This window comes from Diorhabda carinulata, chromosome 7, assembly GCF_026250575.1.
Source record: "Diorhabda carinulata isolate Delta chromosome 7, icDioCari1.1, whole genome shotgun sequence".
NCBI classification, from domain to species: domain Eukaryota; kingdom Metazoa; phylum Arthropoda; class Insecta; order Coleoptera; family Chrysomelidae; genus Diorhabda; species Diorhabda carinulata.
In genome coordinates this window covers 25,089,397-25,107,640 of record NC_079466.1, presented here as the reverse complement: position 1 = coordinate 25,107,640, position 18,244 = coordinate 25,089,397, and the positions used below count along the sequence as shown (strand labels likewise).

The 18,244-nt window shown below is 29.7% G+C and overlaps 2 protein-coding genes across 3 annotated transcripts in view; both read right to left on the bottom strand.

Annotated features, from left to right (window-relative positions):
• Window positions 1-604: 604 nt before the first annotated feature.
• Window positions 605-12,452, bottom strand: LOC130896626 (guanine nucleotide-binding protein G(s) subunit alpha). Of its 2 annotated transcripts, XM_057804829.1 has the most exons (8): window positions 12,335-12,452; window positions 10,132-10,804; window positions 8,460-8,814; window positions 7,320-7,487; window positions 7,084-7,262; window positions 4,024-4,274; window positions 3,831-3,958; window positions 605-1,607 (listed from the first exon to the last, which is right to left on the bottom strand). In XM_057804829.1, the coding sequence occupies exons 2-8, from the start codon at window positions 10,170-10,172 to the stop codon at window positions 1,461-1,463; spliced, it is 1,269 nt and encodes a 422-aa protein (XP_057660812.1). In that variant the 5' UTR covers window positions 10,173-10,804; window positions 12,335-12,452; the 3' UTR covers window positions 605-1,460. The 2 variants fall into 2 exon arrangements, with proteins under 2 accessions (XP_057660812.1, XP_057660810.1); XM_057804827.1 differs by having other exon boundaries at window positions 10,132-12,452.
• Window positions 12,453-13,768: 1,316 nt separating this feature from the next.
• Window positions 13,769-18,244, bottom strand: part of LOC130896619 (eyes absent homolog 2) — a 38,379-nt gene continuing 33,903 nt past the window's right edge. Inside the window, exons 6-10 of the mRNA XM_057804820.1 lie at window positions 18,061-18,223; window positions 17,208-17,554; window positions 15,850-16,067; window positions 15,541-15,785; window positions 13,769-14,016 (exon numbers count right to left, since the gene is read on the bottom strand). Coding sequence (XP_057660803.1) covers window positions 13,835-14,016; window positions 15,541-15,785; window positions 15,850-16,067; window positions 17,208-17,554; window positions 18,061-18,223 — 1,155 coding nt within the window. The 3' untranslated portion in view covers window positions 13,769-13,834. The remainder of the gene's footprint in view (window positions 14,017-15,540; window positions 15,786-15,849; window positions 16,068-17,207; window positions 17,555-18,060; window positions 18,224-18,244) is intronic.

The following is an 18,244-nucleotide window of genomic DNA, read 5'->3' as shown; positions in this document are numbered from 1 at the left end:
GAAAATTATTTTTATAGGCAACGTGTTCATAAAAACACCCTGTATATGTACAATCCCAACAAAAATAATCGAATTTATTAAATCGAAAATAATATTTTTCGAAAAAAACAATTTTTTTTAGAAATTATTGTGATTAAAACAGAAAAAAAAAATATTTTTCAGATTTTCTTGTTTTTTTTTAATTATAATAATTTCCAAAAATATTGTTATTTTCGAAAAATATTATTTTCGATTTGATAAATTGCATTTTTTTTATGTGGTTTGTGTATATACAGGGTGTTTCTATGAACATGTTGTCTGCCAAGATAATTTTCGGATTTTTTTTATAATTTTTTCGATTTAAAATAGACAACCCTTAGAAAATTATTTTTTTTCCTGATTTAATCATAAAAATTTTTGAAAAATTGTCATTTTTAAATCGAAAAAATTATAAAAAACTCCCGAAAATTATTTTTATAGGCAACGTGTTCATAAAAACACCCTGTATATGTACAATCCCAACAAAAATAATCGAATTTATTAAATCGAAAATAATATTTTTCGAAAAAAACAATTTTTTTTAGAAATTATTATGATTAAAACAGAAAAAAAAATATTTTTCAGATTTTCTTTTTTTTTTAATTATAATAATTTCCAAAAATATTGTTATTTTCGAAAAATATTATTTTCATATTTATATTTCGATTTAAAAATATCAAAAATATAAAAAATTTTATGATTAAATAAAAAAAAATTCGAAATTCATTTTTTTTGGTTTAATCAGAATTATTTCGAAAAAAAAAGTTATTTTCGAAATACGCTATTTCGATTTTCTTAATTTGATTTAATCGTACAAAAATGAATAATTATAAATAAAAACCAAGGAAAATCAAAGATTTGTAGTTTAAAAAAAAATTTTTTTCGTGATTGGCAGTCGGTGTAATAAAATTTCTGGTAATAAAAAAAAACAACAAAATCCCGTAAAAACGAGTGAAAAATACTGAAAAAACACCTGAAATAACTGAAAAATGAGCAAAAGGGGATAAAAATGACTTTACGGTACACCGTAAAGTAAATAGTTTGATAAATAATAAAAATCTGTGCGTTTATACTAATTTTTTTTTTTTTTAGTTTTTTTTTGTTTTTGGGATAAAATACAAAATATTTTTTGCTTTTATCGAATTACGGTCTGAAACTGTCATATATCACATATTAAAAACACAATACTCTAAATGCTTACAATTTTTGTTGTTATATTTTGGCAACGATACTTTTCTACTTCCTATAGAAAAAAAATGAAAAATAAAAAGAAAATGAAAAAAAAAAAAAAAATGAAACGATCACAAAAACGTCGCAAAAGAGAAGAAGAAGAAAAAAAAATCGGAAGGAGTGTGTTTGTGTGTTGACGTATCGAAGGGGGGGATAGTAGTGGTGGGGTAGTAGGTAAATAGAGTTGGGGGGCGCAAAATAAATTTGGGCGGTTATAATAGTTCGTATTGACGAAGATGCATACGTTGGATGATGTCTCGGCAATCGTTGAACACTCTTTTGATATTTTCAGTGTCGACGGCGCACGTGAAATGCGGATAACAATAATGTTTACCCTCACCCGAAGCGGTACTTATGCGCTGCAACAAATAAAATTTTTATTATTAAATATTTGATAAATGTCAGCATTTTTTATAATTTAATTCGAATTTCGCGCCCTAGAAAGGGAATTTTGGGAAGTTTGGTTGGTAACACTGGTCGAGACTTTGTTAAGACAGATGTAAACGCAATAAAAATAATTGTAATTAATTCGAATTATTCGTTGTAAAAAGAAAAATAATGCAGAATTTGATATTTATTAATAAAGTTGAAATTTTTCTATAAATATCTAAAAAATTTCGAAATTTCTTCAAATTTATATAATTTTGAGCTTCTAGTAGGGGGAAATGGGTAAATATTGTTATTAACAATGATATTACATCAAAGGGGGACCAAAAATCAAATTCTTTATATAAAAAAATTAAATAAAATTGAAATTTTTGTCAAAATATGTCAAAAATTACGAAATTTCTTCAAATTTATATAAATCTGAACTTCTAGTAGGGGGAAATGGGTAAATATTGTTATTAACAATGATATTACAGCAAAGGGGGACCAAAAATCAAATTCTTTATATAAAAAATTAAATAAAATTGAAATTTTTGTCAAAATATGTCAAAAATTACGAAATTTCTTCAAATTTATATAAATCTGAACTTCTAGTAGGGGGAAATGGGTAAATATTGTTGGTAAGGACGTAATTACATCAAAGGGGGACTTGAAATTAAATTTTTATACATAAAAATGAGATAAAATAGAAATTTTTGACAAAATATATCGAAAATTTGGAAATTTTTCCAAATTTATATAATTTTTAACTTCTGGTAGGGGAAAATGTGTAAATATTGTTATTAACTATGAAATTTCATTAAAGGGGGACCGAAAATCAAGTTTTTTATATAAAAAAATGAAATAAAATTGAAATTTTTGTGAAAATATGTGGAAAATTTCGAAATATTTCTGAAATTTATGCAATTTTGAGCTTCTAGTAGGGGAAATTGGGTAAATATTGTTGTTAAGGACGAAATCACATCAAAGGGGGAGTTGAAATTAAATTTTTAGTTAAAAAAAATGAAATAAAATTGAAATTTTTGACAAAATATGTTCGAAATTTACAAAATTTCTTAAAATTCATATAATTTTGAGTTTCCTGTAGGAGAAAAATTGATAAACGTGAAAAAAGGGTGCAAAAACTAATAAAAGAAATTAAATTACATAAAAAGTGAATAAAAATGGCATTTTTATATCAAGAAATGAAATGAAATTGAATTTTTTGTCACAAGTTTGTTAAAATTCACAAAATTTAAAATTTCTAGTAGGAAACTCAAAGGGGGGAAATGAATAAACATAAAATGGGGTACAAAAACTAACAAAAGGGATGAAACTACATCAAACAGTGAGTAAATTGGAATAAAATTGGAATTTTTTCAAAATATTCTTGAAATTTATGTAATAATGAGCTTCTAGTGGGGGAAAAATGGAAAAACATGGAAATGGGGTACGAAAACTAACAAAAGGGACAAAATTACAAAAATATGATTAAAAATGTCATTTTTATACCGAGAACCGAAATAAAATTGAAACTTTTGTGAAAATATCAAGAAAATCTCAAATTTTGCTGAAATTAATGTAATTTTGAGCTTCTAGTAGGGGGAAATGGGTAAAAATTGTTGTGGGTAAGAACGAAATTACATCAAAGGGGGTGTTGAAATTAAATTTTTACATAAAAAAATGAAATGAAATTGAAATTTTTATCAAAACGTTTCCAAAAATAACAAAATTTCAAACTTCTAGAAGAGAAGAATAAATAAAAGTTAAAGTCGTGGATTAAACTCAAAATGAATACAAAAAAATCATTCGGAAACAACAAATAGGGGAAATACATCATAACGGCAAGTGAAAATTCACAAATATATGAAAATATTTCCAAAATTAAAAGTTTTTCATGAATTTCCGTGATTTTTAGATTCCTGCAGAGTTAACGGGTTAAATGTTGAATTTTTTTCAAAAAAAAAAACAATCGAAAACATTAACAGTAGTAGAAATACAACGAAATTACATAAAAACTGAGTAAAAATCGATTTTTTATAATTAGAATCGACACAAAAATCGAATTTTTTCAAAAACAACAAAATTTTCATAAATCCGAGCAATTTCACTCGATTTCCATCTTCCGGAAGAAACAAATATCGCAATAAAACAAAAAATCCCTTAAAAAAAATAAAAATCCAACATTTCGATTATAATTTAAATAGAAAACTCACCAGAAATTCATCTCTAATGAAATATTTCGCTCGAAACACTTCAGGATGTTCGTTGGAATCATTAGCGACTTCCACTGGAGTCGTATACCTCGTAAATTCAGAAAAATATTCCTCCAATTTACTCTTCCCTAAAAAATAAATAAAATTCCAATTTTTCCAAAAAAAAAAAAAAAACATCCCGAATATTTATTACCCGCCAATATTTTTTCGGCTAAGAGATCCTGTTTGTTGAGGAAAAGGATAACGGATATGGTTCTCAACCATCTGTTGTTCCATATCGATTTGAACAAATCGAGACTTTCTCTGAGCCTATTCTGAGTAGGATCTTCCCGCAATACCATATTGTATGAACTACAAGCCGTCACGAATATTATGGCAGTCACGTCATTGAAGCACTGGATCCATTTGCGGCGTTCATCTCGTTGACCGCCGACGTCGAACATACTACGGAACAAAACAAAAATTAGTTCGAAAAAGTAAAACCGGTCCTGCACTTTGTTTACATAACCTAACGAACGTATCACTTGGAATTGTCTAGGTTTATACTAGAAAACTAAAAAAAATTGAAGAAAATGTTTTTTTTTTCAATTTTTTTATATGAAACGTCGACATTTTTCAAAAATTCCGAGCGACATGTTCGTTAGGTTATGTAAACAAACTACAGGGACGTACTAGCTATACACGACTTTTAAAAAACTGGTAAATGCAACAAGAATTATTCAATTAATGTCAATAGAATAAGTCGAGACAGTAAGTCCGGTCCTGCACTTTGTTTACATAACCTAACGAACGTATCACTTGGAATTGTCTAGGTTTATACTAGAAAACTAAAAAAAATTGAAGAAAATGTTTTTTTTTTCAATTTTTTTATATGAAACGTCGACATTTTTCAAAAATTCCGAGCGACATGTTCGTTAGGTTATGTAAACAAACTACAGGGACGTACTAGCTATACACGACTTTTAAAAAACTGGTAAATGCAACAAGAATTATTCAATTAATGTCAATAGAATAAGTCGAGACAGTAAGTCCGGTCCTGCACTTTGTTTACATAACCTAACGAACGTATCACTTGGAATTGTCTAGGTTTATACTAGAAAACTAAAAAAAATTGAAGAAAATGTTTTTTTTTCAATTTTTTTATATGAAACGTCGACATTTTTCAAAAATTCCGGGCGACATGTTCGTTAGGTTATGTAAACAAACTACAGGGACGTACTAGCTATACACGACTTTTAAAAAACTGGTAAATGCAACAAGAATTATTCAATTAATGTCAATAGAATAAGTCGAGACAGTAAGTCCGGTCCTGCACTTTGTTTACATAACCTAACGAACGTATCACTTGGAATTGTCTAGGTTTATACTAGAAAACTAAAAAAAATTGAAGAAAATGTTTTTTTTTTCAATTTTTTTATATGAAACGTCGACATTTTTCAAAAATTCCGAGCGACATGTTCGTTAGGTTATGTAAACAAACTACAGGGACGTACTAGCTATACACGACTTTTAAAAAACTGGTAAATGCAACAAGAATTATTCAATTAATGTCAATAGAATAAGTCGAGACAGTAAGTCCGGTCCTGCACTTTGTTTACATAACCTAACGAACGTATCACTTGGAATTGTCTAGGTTTATACTAGAAAACTAAAAAAAATTGAAGAAAATGTTTTTTTTTCAATTTTTTTATATGAAACGTCGACATTTTTCAAAAATTCCGGGCGACATGTTCGTTAGGTTATGTAAACAAACTACAGGGACGTACTAGCTATACACGACTTTTAAAAAACTGGTAAATGCAACAAGAATTATTCAATTAATGTCAATAGAATAAGTCGAGACAGTAAGTCCGGTCCTGCACTTTGTTTACATAACCTAACGAACGTATCACTTGGAATTGTCTAGGTTTATACTAGAAAACTAAAAAAAATTGAAGAAAATGTTTTTTTTTTCAATTTTTTTATATGAAACGTCGACATTTTTCAAAAATTCCGAGCGACATGTTCGTTAGGTTATGTAAACAAACTACAGGGACGTACTAGCTATACACGACTTTTAAAAAACTGGTAAATGCAACAAGAATTATTCAATTAATGTCAATAGAATAAGTCGAGACAGTAAGTCCGGTCCTGCACTTTGTTTACATAACCTAACGAACGTATCACTTGGAATTGTCTAGGTTTATACTAGAAAACTAAAAAAAATTGAAGAAAATGTTTTTTTTTTTCAATTTTTTTATATGAAACGTCGACATTTTTCAAAAATTCCGAGCGACATGTTCGTTAGGTTATGTAAACAAACTACAGGGACGTACTGGCTATACACGACTTTTAAAAAACTAGTAAATGCAACAAGAATTATTCAATTAATGTCGAAAGAATAATTCGAGACAGTAAGTCCGGTCCTGCACTTTGTTTACATAACCTAACGAACGTATCACTTGGAATTGTCTAGGTTTATACTAGAAAACTAAAAAAAATTGAAGAAAATGTTTTTTTTTCAATTTTTTTATATGAAACGTCGACATTTTTCGAAAATTCCGAGCGAAATGTTCGTTAGGTTATGTAAACAAACTACAGGGACGTACTGGCTATTCACGACTCTTGAAAAACTGGTAAATACAACAATTATTATACAATTACCGTCGAAAGAATAGTTCGAGACAGTAAGTCCGGTCCTGCAGTTTGTTTACATAACTTAACGAATACATCGTGAAAAATTTTTGGAAAATGTCGGATTTCGATACAAATAAGTCTAAAAGGATGCAAAAATTATATTTTTTCGATTCTTTCAGACTCATTTGTATAAAAAATTGAATTTTTTTTAGTAAATTGCATTTCATATATTTTGTTAGGTTATTTAAACAAACTACAGGGACGTACCGGCTATTTACTATAATAATTATTCAATTTTTGTTGTAAAAATAATTCGAGAGAGTAAGTCCGGTCCTTCAATTTGTTTACATAACCTAACGAATATGTCAAACGAAAAATTTACTAAAAATGGCACTTTTTATAAAAATAAGTCTAAAAGGAATCAAAAATATTCATATTTTTTCATCTTTTAGACATATTTTTAGAAAAAGTGACATTTTTAGTAAATTACATTTGACAGATCCGATCGGTGATGTAAACAAACTGCAGGGACGTACTGGCTATTCGCGACTATTCAAAAAAGTAAATTAACCAATGATTATATACTTGAAATTGAATGAATCAATAATTTTATATTAAAATTGATATAAATACTTACTGAAAATTGACCTTATCGACTTGGAAGAGGGTTTCGAATATACCGCTGGTCAGGACACGACAGCGGAGTATATCCTGTTCCGTAGGCGTATAATCTGGCCTTCTGATAACGCTCACTTGATCGAGAAAATATTTAGCACAGTCTATTAATTGATATTCATTACTTCGATCGTAAGTGGCCTAAGGAATTATTCAAATTAATCGAAATTTTTGTGAAAAAATAATTTTTGTTCGTACTTGTATGCCTCTGTCCTTCCATAATGCCTCGGTGTGATCGTAAAATTCCGGTGGATAATCGAAATCCGGACCAGTGGCACAATCCTGTATCCAATCTACTCTCGCTTGATTTTCCGGCTTTTCTAGAGCTACGGGCGGACTGAGGGTCGACATCGCCCCCGAAATTGTCTACACAGAAACAAAATCAAAATCAAAATAAAAAAAACCAACCCCTTTTCGCATACAAAGTTTCCGAAGTAAAAATTTGGCCACGAATGGACAGATTTCAGCATTTCAGGGGACTTAATATCACAGAATCCATACAAACTACCCCCTAATAGTGCCTACTAGACCTAATGATTCCTTTTGAAGCCATCGGGACCTCTAATAGTGCCTACTGGACGTAATGATTCCTTTTGAAGCCATCGGGACCTCTAATAGTGCCTACTGGACCTGGTAATCCCTTTTGAAGCTATCAGGACTCCTAATAGTGCCTACCGAACTTAATGATTTCTTTTAAAGTCATCAGGAGCCCAAACAGGCTGAAGATCCTCAATGAACCAATCATTATGACAGATAGTGACCAAATGGTACTTGCGATTGTTAAAAATAAGGGTTTGGACGCACTAGTCACGAATATATAGAAATTCTAAGTCTGCAATACTAAATAATGAAGTTCCTCAATAACCGAATGGTTTTAGGATGAATAATCTGATTACAGTGGACAATACTATCATTTTCCAAGCGATAGAAACAATGTAATTTCAATTTTTGACAATATAGTTACCATAAAAACCACAACATCTTAAACCGTGGTGTTTCAAGTACCGTTGAGTGATGGTTACAAGGTTCAGTTCGTTTGGGCAACGGGCAACGACGCTCGACAGACTTAAACAGGTAGGAAATTCGATTGGTGATTGTTCTTTTAACCCTAAATGGTCAACTAAGAAGCCATATGCATACTAAGGGGTTGAAGGGATGCCGTAAGTGCATGGAAGAGGAAAAAACTGCAGATTGAGTCATCCGTAAACTCCAAGCCCTCAAATAACTAAACTTTGGACTATGAATACGGTTTTAGACAATACACGGAAAGTTTGTTTCCATTAAAATTACTCGAAATAAGATCTATCGACAAGATATTGGAAAAAAAAGTCTACTTACGATGATAGCATCTCGAATATTCTTCTTGATGTCCTCGATCTTCTGTTTTTTCTCTTTTTCACTGAAACCATTGACGTGCAATATACGCATCTGTTTAACTATGGTCGATTTTCCCGATTCTCCGGCTCCCAATAGTAGTAATCTATGTGTAGCACGATAAACTTGTTTTTCTTTAGCTAGCTGCCTATTTATTTGGTCACTGATACGTTTTTGAGAACGGATATCTTCGGACGCCTGGGCGGCGTCCCTATTCCCGAAGCAGCCCATGGCCGCCAGGGGGGACCACCAGCAATCGGCCCCCTTATCGGCGGCCACCGGGCCACACTCTGGGCCTGACGCCACCGTGGCTCTCACCCTTTCCAAGTAAACAAAAAAAAATACTTAAAATAACATTACAAACATTTAATTTTTTTTTCAATAAGTTACATATATTCAGGTCCACCAAGAAGCTCAAAAACTGCCGTTAAATTTCCAAAATTCACTGCTTGAAGATTAAAACCACCCCCTAGAATATAATTCTCCTAATTACAGGGGATGAAGGCATTAGGGTTGATTTGAAAGCATTGGGCATGTTTATCAACTTGGGGGCTACCTCCTACCGAGCTGGGTAAAATCTTTCGGTAACAAATGTAAATCAAATACACAAGAACGTCAATTATTCGTAAATTCACTAGTGAAAAGTTACCATTTCCAAACAGTTTTTTTGCCGTTAATTGTTTAAAAAAAATGGGGTGATCAAAATAGCCCACAACCCTAAAATATTGCTCCCCCCTAGCTGAAAATGATTGCCGTTTAAGAAAATATAATTGCAAAGCTCGGGGCTCGCTTGCAGCTGGGGTAAAACGGGGGGGCTTCGGATGCCGATGTGCCCCAAAATAATTAACGAGAATTTCAAGACAGAAATGGCAGTTTTTGAACTTGTTAGAATTAATTTTTATATAAATTGACCCACAAATTTGACAAAACTCGTTTCAATTAAGGGAATTTTCCTGATTCAAATTCAAGAGAAACGATTTTTTGGTTAGCAAACATTTTTTTCACCTTCGGATGTTTTTTTTTTCATCACAATTATATCATTATTGAACAATTTAATAAAAAATGTAGCTATTTATAATTCAATGAAGAAAACGAGTATCAAATTTTCTTTTCTTCGAACTAATTCAAGGAAAACTAGTAGGCGAACTAAAATCCCGCCCATTTTTTGGTTAACAGACTTTCTTTTCACTCCCAAATTTTCAGTATTCCATCAAAATGATATTATTATTAAATTATCGTAAATTGTACAAAAATATGTAACGAAATATTTAAAATACGATTAAGAATCTAAAAAAAAATGTCTCTGTGAATTAATTAGACGTATAAAACCATTTATTTAAATTAAAGACAATGTAAGTATGGAATGTTTACTAATTGCCAATTAAAGAACCATTAAAATGAGTGAAACCTTCAGTGTATTATAATAAGATAAGCTTAGGTTTGAAAAATTTATATGTGACTGCAATATGTACAAAGGAATTATATATATTTCGTGATAATCATTTTACCACCATCAGCATCAATTAAGAATATGAATCTATAATATTCTGATTTTTCTATGAAATAAAGTCGATTTTTGCAAAAAGACGTGCTAGTAATAATTTTTATACAACGGTAATATAAATTAAATACGTACCTACCGAAAAACTTATAACAGGAGTTGCAAATACAAATCATATACTTCCATAGCTTTGATGGGAAACCATTACATTCTCAGGAGACATTTCCCATTACGAGGCAACATATTTTCGCATGCTTTCACCATAAATGTTCGAAAAATCACTTGAACAAATAACCGAATTCACTTATTTTCCGAGCAAAGAAAAAATTAAATATGTAGAGTAAAAAAATGGCTCCCTAGAGTATTTTTACAATCCCATGGACACTAGTTATTTTTACATAAATATTTTCAAAAATAGCCCACTTTACCGAGACAGGTATATATTAGTAGAATACAACACAAATCTACACAGGCATATTTTAAAAATAGAATCTGGCTAATATTTTATAGAGTTCAATCGCGAATCCTCTATCGGTCTACCCATAAACTACTCGATACACCCTGTCACTAAATCGACTTTTGCTGAAATTGCACTGCACACTTATATAATTATACTGTTGAATAAAAAGGATCGTTCCAATAACCACATTGATTGTTTTATTTCACAATTGCATCATTTAACATTGTTTTTTTTTCAATATTTTACGATTAACTTCGGAAGTACACAATTAACATCGTTCGGTATTACCAAACGGGGCGCCACTGGCGCTGTCATCTAAATGAGTATGCGTAGAACGTGCCCGAAAACCTTTCATTATATACAGGGGTTACGACGAAATTTATTATATCAAGAAATTTATTAAAGAATATAAAATTACGCATATATATTAACAAATTTGGAATAAAATTATTCTTATTTTGATAAAAATAATACTAAAAGAGAAAAAAGTTGAGCTATTACGAAAAATGGATGAATCTAGTTTATTTAAACAAAAATTGATTTACAAAGTATTAAAATCAATACTAACTTAAAAAAGATAGGAGATAAAAATTAACGTACTAGTGTTTCTACACTTAAATCATGAATAAACTAATTTTTTGAAAACTTATTAGCAAAATTAATCTGAATTTCTTACTTTTTTAAAGAATTTCTAAAAATTATACTTATTTTTGTTATATACACACTTACCGTAACTTGATTGTTTGAAAAAACCTTATAAGAATGATTTCATTCGAAGATATCATATGTAAATCTTTTTCCCAGTGTAGATACTAATCAATTAAGGAGTTTTCAGGTGTAATAAAAAATACGGTGAATTATTTTATTAAAAAAAAAGTAACAGTACAACATAAAATTCATATAAATACTTCAAAATACTACCGTTGTTAGTTTTCCATCTGATATCTCGAGGTACATCACCGTTGAAGGTCAGATAATGGCCGATCTGTCAAAGTCACGTGTTTCATAAACTTTACTTCCCGTTTGCCGTTACCGTTCGTGAAAATTTTGTTATTTTTTTTACGTGTGTACTGCTTTTTGTTTTTGTTTGTAATCCAGTATTTATGGACGATATACTGGAAAGTAACGAAACAAAAAAAACAAATAAAGGCAAAATACCGTCACCAAAAGACCACTGTAAACAAACAGACAGAAAGAGAATCAACAAAAACATCACGTTCTAACGTCAAACGTCAAAATCACGTGACAAACGCAAACGGACGTGATTGGGTTTTTCATATATGACAGAAAAGTGCCGTCAAGCAAAATGGAAAGCCATTATTCCTGGTATTATTTTATTTAAAATAATTCATTACTTTTAGAAATAAAAACGATTATTATTAGGTTAACACAATATGACATCATCTTGAGATAATTTAGCACCTGTAAAAAGTACCAACCTCGCTACCCTCGTTTACAGACCTTTATGTAAGGCCGTAGACCATAGCTCGATAGTTATAATAAGTTACAATAAAAAAAAATAGGTTAAGTGCAGATAGTGATGTTAAAGTGGAAATAATAACATAAAAAGACAATTAACTATCATAATCAGGTAAAAAAATAATAATTTTGATGAAATTAAATAAATTTATCGTATGAAAACTAGTAAGTTAAATTTAAAGTTAAAGAACCGTATAAATAACTTATTAGATTTAGAAACAATCTCATAAATTTTTCTATGTTTTTACTGATAAATAGTCTTGATTTGAAAATGATGATAATTTTTAATAAGAATATGAAAATTTGTGGTAATATTGACATAATCCAAACGAAACATTTTGAAATACATAATGAAAACTAAACTTTTAAATTAAATTTAACATTTTGACTGGATTTTACCGTTTCTCGTGGTTTTTCCTCTGCCTATTGCCATTTTTTTCTGTATTTACATTACTTTTTCGCCTGTTATTCGTTGGTATTAAACACTGTGATACTTTAAACAACGTTTTATCAAACTAAAATTAATCTTACAAGAGAACCGGTTTAACATCGACTTCCGTTACTCTTCTTTTTAATGTTGGGAAGGCCTCAGCTGCCAGTGCTATTCGGCCTGTTTTTAGTGACTTTATCCTATATATTTATAATTCATGTTTGGTTTTATTAATACTGTAGACTAGCTAATATTAACCAAGTTCTAGGATTATAATTTGATGTTTGAAGCACTTAAAAATTTTATGTTTGGAAATTTAAACACTGAGAATAGACCGTAAGTTTTGTTCGTAGACTTCCGTTATTCCTCGTCATGACAGACGACAATTGGTTGTGTCTAGCAGTACACTAAAACGTATATATTGTAACTTTATTTTCAAATTAATTTTTTGTTTCTTATTTTTTGATGAGAATATGCTGGTTTTACGACATACTATGAATATAATTGGGTAATGTTTTTAAATACGAAATAGTAGCCGAAATGTATAATTTACAATCTAAAAGGAATTAATCAACTCCAAAATTATAAAAAACTGATTAAAAGTATCAAATTTCTAATTGTTGCATTATGAAACGCATTTTTAGTATTCTTATCAATAAAAATGTGTATTTACGTCATATTTTTATATCGAAAACTTCTTAAAAACAACCTACAATTTGATTAGGGTAAAATTAAATTTACATAACCTATAAATGTGTAATTTTTATATATATATATATATATAGATACCGATTGAGCATTTTTTGCTATTAAATTTTCATTAAATCGATTACTTGGTCGAGAAAGTGGTAAAATAACTATATAACTGCTATATTTTTTCGTTATTTTCAATAACGTTTTTTAAAAATTTAAAATGTATAGAAATTTATCGACTGGAATCGATTTTTAAGAAACCGAATCGAAAATTTCCAACGCTTGACGTTAGTGACCTTGAACCTACATAGTATAAGGTCGATTATAATTTTGTCTACTTGTTATTTATTCTGCGATTCTTTGAATCAGTCAATATTGTCGATGTTTTGACTTAATCGGTGTCACCAATTTACCATTTTGGTAACTTAAATGCTGCCAACGTAACTTTTAACGCGATGCTGCAGCCATTTTATTTATTTTTCATAAGAGTTGGTAATGACAAAATGACAGTATCACAGTGTTGCCAAATTTTATTTGATTCGTCAAAATATAAGTTTTGTTTGTGGTTCTAAATTGTTGGAATGATTTTAGAAATGACAGCTGTCAATGTCAAAAGATATCGAAATTATAAATAAAATTTCACCTTTTAAAAGATGAAAATCGTCTTGGTTTAGGAAAAAAGGATTTTTGGGAGAAAATAATAAAAAAAATCGTTGAAATTCTTATAATATTTATAAAATATACATTTTATACAAAGTAAACATAAATAGGCGAAATCATAAAAAATCCATATCCAGAGCGTTATACAGAGCTGCGATTTCGCTGTGACTCGTTATCCGCCAAAATGGGAAATTCATCGCTTTGGCAGCCGCCTCTTCGTCTTGACCGTCACCAATTACAACGTAAGTACATTTTCTTCCGAACCTCGTAACTATCCTTTCGAAACAGCTTTCTTTACCTGCCGAAAACATTACTTAAAACCACACATCAATTATAAGAGAACTTTTCGATAGCTCCTTGTATAACAGAAACCAAAAAACATTCAATTCAAATACATCATTTAAAGTACGTTTAAAAGATATTTTCGAAAGCTCCTCGTATAACGAAATCTGACCATATACTTTTAAAAACTTTTGTTCTTTATAAATATGTTAATATTTAATACAAGGTTTAAATAAAATTTGAAGATACATATAAATTCATAAAGTCACTCCTATTAGGATTAGTTAGAAATCGATTTTTTAACAATCAATTCTAACTCATGCATTCCTAATTTCTCTTTCCAATTATCAAAAAAGAATATAAGCATCACTTTTTTAATTTTTTTTTAGTGATTGATAATGGATGAAAAATTTCTGATATTTAGATAATCAAAATTATTTTCAATTCTTGTAAAAAATATCGATTTTTAAAAACAGCTAAGGTAATATAGAATCGTGCACAATCGTGAAAGATCGTTTTGACATATGATCTAAGTTCTAGAACATTCATAAATAACCAAGTAGTATTTACCTTAGTAGAAGTTGGTAAAACTGTTTTATTCTACAATAAACTAAACGTACTTTTTTGTCGATTTTAGTGTTAAAAATTATTATAGTGACTACGATCTATTATGATTTTCTTAAGTTAAAGTTGAGATCTATATGTAAATATAAACGAGTAAGTAAAATGTTTATCGTAATTTAAAATATTGAGAAAACAAAGTGAGGTTATGAATTCACGTTCTTATTTCCTATAATTTTTTACTTTGTAGAGCTTTTTTATAAATTCTTTATGATTAAATCGTTTTTATTTCAGGTCTATTTCAATTAAAAATTGATTTTCAAACAGAATAAAATCTTACAAGATTCGACTTAATTTGTACTTGATCAATATAAAATTTAACAATTTTCATAATTATATTCATGTTGTAGGTCATTTGTTAATTAATATAATTATGAAAATTATTAAATTTTATATTGATCAAGTTCAAAATAAGTGAAAACGTCAATATTTTCACCTGTTTATAAACCAATTTTCGATTAAAGAAGATTTAAAATTAAGACGATTTATTAATAGAAATAATGATGATTTATTAATATTTACTTGAAAATCAAATAATAAATAATTATAAAGCTAAAATAAACGTAAATAATGACATTATACATAATATTCAATCAGTATAATTTCATCGAATATAGCTGACCACACACGTTAAATTGAAATAGTAGACTATTAAGCGTATTCACACATAATTCATTTTTTTAGTGGATAATTTCTTACTTAATTTCATTTGTGTTAAAAAACTGTAAAAAACAATCGAAATAAATTCAATCTTTAGATATATTAATAATTTTCGATAATCAAGAGGGCGTTGTTCTACAGTGTCTACCGACTCCTAACTGTCAAATTTCGATCTGTCACGTTATAATCACGTGACATTAGGATTTGGCGCTCGATTCAAATCTTATTGAAACACTAAAAGGGAGAATTGGAAACTCACCTATTTTGGTAGCGGAATATATATTGTCGATGGGGAATACTCCTCCTAAACCGAAAAGTAAAATCTTGGCTAACGCCGGAATGAGCTGAGTAGTCGTTACTAGAACATTTACACAATTACTTCTAGAATTAATTAAAGTTAAACATTTATTCGCTAGTGTTAACCAATTATCTGTAACGGTTTCTATTTCGGATCGCAGTTGAAGCCACTGTTCCCTTTTCGATGCCCCCAATAGACCGCCGACACTAAAAAACATAAAAACCATAAAGAAAAATCGCATTTTAATATAAATGAATGAATTTTCTTCACCTATTTCTGTAATTATTATAAGTTTCTTTGATTTTTCTATATCTAAACGCCAATTTTCTCATCCAATCCACACCTCCCCTAACTCCTGCCGCTAAACATAAATTGCCACTTCCCGCGGTATTAGTAGATTGAAAACCGTCCGTACTAAAATTATAATTCGATAAATCTTGTCCGTTATCATCAGATGATACGTCATCGATGTGTACCTGATCACAATCCTATAAAAAAAATCGTTACAGCCATATTACATACGTTCTTCTTCTTTTTTTATATAACTTAACCTCCATTTATACGATTATCAAGTTACTGAATATTCCATAAAGTTCTAAAATGTTCTAGAATACTTTTAATTTCAATTTTTAACACATTTAACACTTTCCAATTATTCCAATCAAATTAGAGACATTATTCTACAATTTAGATTATATAACCTCATTATTCACTCGTGAGCAAAAAAACGACACCCCTGCGATTGTAAATAACTGGCAAAAAAACTGGATGAGAAATTGTTTATGTTTGTTCACAATAGTGATGATTAGGGGTAACTAACCCTTATAAAAGGTTGTTTACTTGACCTACCACTATAAGTTAACTTCAACCAATACATATCTCAGTTAAAAACAAGAATTCTACACACATAACAAGTGGTAAAGCTGCTGAAGCGGTCACCATATAGAGATAAAGATAGAATCAGTGGCCAGTGCGCTTAAAATGCTGTTTCCAGAGGTTACTACAAGAAACTGGCAACCACAAAAGCCCAGAAAAACGCGAGAATTGATTGGACAGTCCGAAAAAGACTTAAGACAACTAACTTTGAGATGAAAATGAACCACAGCTCATCGTGCAGTCTGTTTACCAGAAAACACGAAAAACTAGAACGAAAACAATTTCGATCTTCACCACTTCTTCATTGATTTCTGTTAGGTGTATGACAGTATCCTCAAGGACCAGCTGTATGAAGATATGGTGGGGTTTGGCGTCCCAAAGAAGTTCGTGTGTATGATTTGTATAAAAAAGAGTGAAGGTATTGGGGTCTTTAAGCACGGTCTTTACTGTGAGACCCACTAGAGACAATACTGTTAAATTTTTGACTGGAAGATGTTGCAAATTCCACCCTTAATTGCACAAATGTTTTTTCAGAAACTACCGATGTACTTTTTCATTTTAAACATACATACACTCATAATAAAGCTTAACCTAACAGATTTGATATGATAAAATCATAAAAAGAATGTACTAGAATGATTTGAAACAATTTTTTTGCTCGCTAGTGTAAATATTCCATAATTTCATATATTAACATCACGTTTAAACTTTAAAAAATGATATTTTAATAAAATAATATCAATTTCGCTTACCTCTATGTCGTTAAAGAAAAAATGCGTATCTGCTAAATTAAAAACCATTTCTTCCATTTTAAATCCGAGCTGTACGACATTTTGCGTATTTTTTTGGTATTTCGTTGCATAACTGCCCGTTAACAATGTATGGAAAATTATTATGGTTTCGTCGAGATCCCAAATGAAAACCCTGTCGGTTGTGGATTCTGGAGTAGTTGGAGACACCGTATTCGTTCGCCTACCTCTACCACGTGTTCCTCTCGTTTCTGAACTCAAACTTCCCGATGAATCTCTGGAACGTTTATTATCTGGTTTCAAAGGAGACGTCGCTCCTTCCGATAATGCTATATTAGTCGGGGAATTATCTGAAAGAAAGTCAATATAAATACGTTTTCATAACTGGAATTTTATTAAATAATACCCTACCTTCGGTTTCAGATTCACTACTATCGCTATAAGAGCATAGTTGAATAGACATTTTAAAATATAATTACAAATATATAAATTTGTGAATTTGAACATATCTACATGATAAAATTATCTTAAATACGCATTATTAAAAACAAAATAAAATTTACTTCAAAACTGTTTATAAAGGTTAGCTCAATATGTCAAATTCTTCTTTTTTAAAAAAATTATTAATCAACCTAGAAGCATATTTACCTTAGATAATTAAATTTTTTGAAACAATAAAATTTACTATCGAACTGTTTATAGAAATTAGCTTAAAATGTCAAATTCTTCTTCTTTTATAAAAAAATAATAAACATAGAAGCATATTTACCTAAGGTTATTTTAAACTGTTTTTTAAAAGTTAGCTTATAATGTCAAATTCTTCTTCTTTTTTTAAAAAAAAATTGAATATATTTACCTAAGATTGGAGGTGACGTTAATTGATACGGGGTAGTGCCTATGCTACCACTGGAACTTGGTGAACTAACATACGGCGAATAACTTTGAGCGTAATATCCTGAAGCAAATTGTGGAGTTTGGGAATCGGGATACGTTGATGCGTATGAGCTATAGTCCACTCCCTAAAACATTTCAATTAAATC